The 1,696-nt window shown below is 44.5% G+C and overlaps 1 protein-coding gene across 2 annotated transcripts in view; it reads left to right on the top strand.

The window, feature by feature from the left end:
• Positions 1 to 432: 432 nt before the first annotated feature.
• Positions 433 to 1,696, top strand: part of AQP4 (aquaporin 4) — a 13,539-nt gene continuing 12,275 nt past the window's right edge. Inside the window, exon 1 of one of the 2 annotated variants that reach the window (XM_026842614.1) lies at positions 433 to 542. Coding sequence is in view for 1 of the 2 variants with exons in the window: in XM_026842613.1 (XP_026698414.1) it covers positions 1,577 to 1,641 (65 nt within the window). In the remaining variant the exon portion in view is untranslated. Of the gene's footprint in view, positions 543 to 1,471; positions 1,642 to 1,696 lie in introns of those variants that run through there. The other variant, XM_026842613.1, reaches the window with a different exon arrangement.

The raw sequence follows: 1,696 nt of genomic DNA, 5'->3' as shown, positions 1-1,696 counted from the left end.
GGGAGGCCACAGGTGTTTGAAACAGAGCGCTAAAAAGAGCTTTTTGTACAGTAATTCCTGGCAGAGGGGAAAAAGGGAATAGAGGTTAAAAAATTATCTTTGTTTAGAGGAATGTCCTAAATGAAATCCTCTCACTGTGATGAACTCTTCCTGCAGCCTTGACAGAAAAAGTTGGTCTGTGAGTATATGAAGTATATGATGGGTTTATGTGTCAATAAAACGGTGTTAGGACTTGGAAGTTTCTGGAATCACTGTAGCGGGTAGTGAAGAGCCTAGATTGAAAAAACAAATGCACCAAATGAAAGAGCAGAGCTGTGTAATGACTGCACCCCTCTTGACTAGGCTCAAGATGTAAGCAAATGAAGCGAAGCTTGAAAACAAGAAAAGCAAACATCCAGCCAGCTGTTCGTCTTTTGCCATCAAATTGTGAATGTCTCTTGGTATCCTTTATGACATGGTTTTAGGGGAAGAGCAGACAAATATTAGAGAAACACCTACATTTGTACTTCATGATCACCTGCTTTTACCATAAAATGTGATCGGTAAGTATTTAACACATGGGTAGGACTTATTTTATTGCTGTGTGTACAGATTTGTCCAGGGCATCCTGAAGTGATAGACTTACACATGAAACTTGCCTTTCCCTGGTGTAAATGATTACCTACAATGTCCTAGCAGAAACTATCCATGGTTTCCATGCCGAAGGCAGTTCTTCAGATCTTGCACTGTTTTCTAATGGTCAGAGGGATTATCTGGTACAGTGCATCCGGTACAGGCTGGCTGATCATCATGCCAAGCTGATTCTTTCTCTGTTGCTGCATGTACGGATGGCAGTAGATGTCGTTTCTCTCTGCATGCAGTTTTAAGCTCATTTAATGCTTTAACATGTCCCTTAAAATGTTTTATATATAACTTATGCACAATTTCTTTTACTGCACGCAAAGGTCTAAGCCACTGGGAAAAAAAAAAGGATTTTCTAGATACTTTGTTGCATTTTCACCCCTGTCTTCTTCAAGCCACAGTTTCTATGCATTCTCTAACAAAATAATTGTACCTGTAAACTTAGGCACCTTTCATTTTTTCTTACTACGTGAAGGGCTGGGTTTTTTTTCATTGGATTGTTTTCATGCTGTAGAGTCATTGGGTTCTTCTCAAGGTGGGGAGCATCTGAATTTCCTCAACAGCATCATGGTCTAATTTTGACAGTTCTTTTCAGTGGCCTCGGCTGGCTTTCCACACTAGGCAAAGCTTTGTTGAGTTTAACAACTTCCAACAAATAAAACCACTTTGCTCCTTTTGTAACCAGTAGAAATCTGGTAAGGTGCTAACAGGCGTTTTAGATGGATAAAGCTGCCTGGCTGCAGAGCTGCTCAGACTTCTTGTTTTGTTTTTTCTTTTCTTTTCTTCCACCCCCCTCAATACAGCGCGTGGCAGAGAAGAAACTGAGGAACCTTCCCAAGGCTGGGCAACCCCGAGCTGCAGCAGCACAGCGGGCTCGCTTCGGCCCTGGCTGCTGTTTTTTAACAGGCGGCCGCGGAGCCCCTGTGAATTAATCTGCATATTCACACGATCGCAAATGACCCGCGGCCGCTGCTCCGGCTGCAGTTGTTCCAGCACCCTCGGCCCGGGCCGGAGCAGCAGGTAGGGGAGCGGGGCCGCATGGTTGGGAGCCGCACCGCCCCCCCGCCCCGCCAAC

The sequence above is a fragment of the Athene cunicularia genome, assembly GCF_003259725.1.
Source record: "Athene cunicularia isolate RWA chromosome 2 unlocalized genomic scaffold, athCun1 chr2_part1, whole genome shotgun sequence".
In the NCBI taxonomy this organism is placed as follows: domain Eukaryota; kingdom Metazoa; phylum Chordata; class Aves; order Strigiformes; family Strigidae; genus Athene; species Athene cunicularia.
The sequence above is the reverse complement of the archived record's forward strand: the minus strand, read 5'-3'. Positions and strand labels throughout refer to the sequence as shown.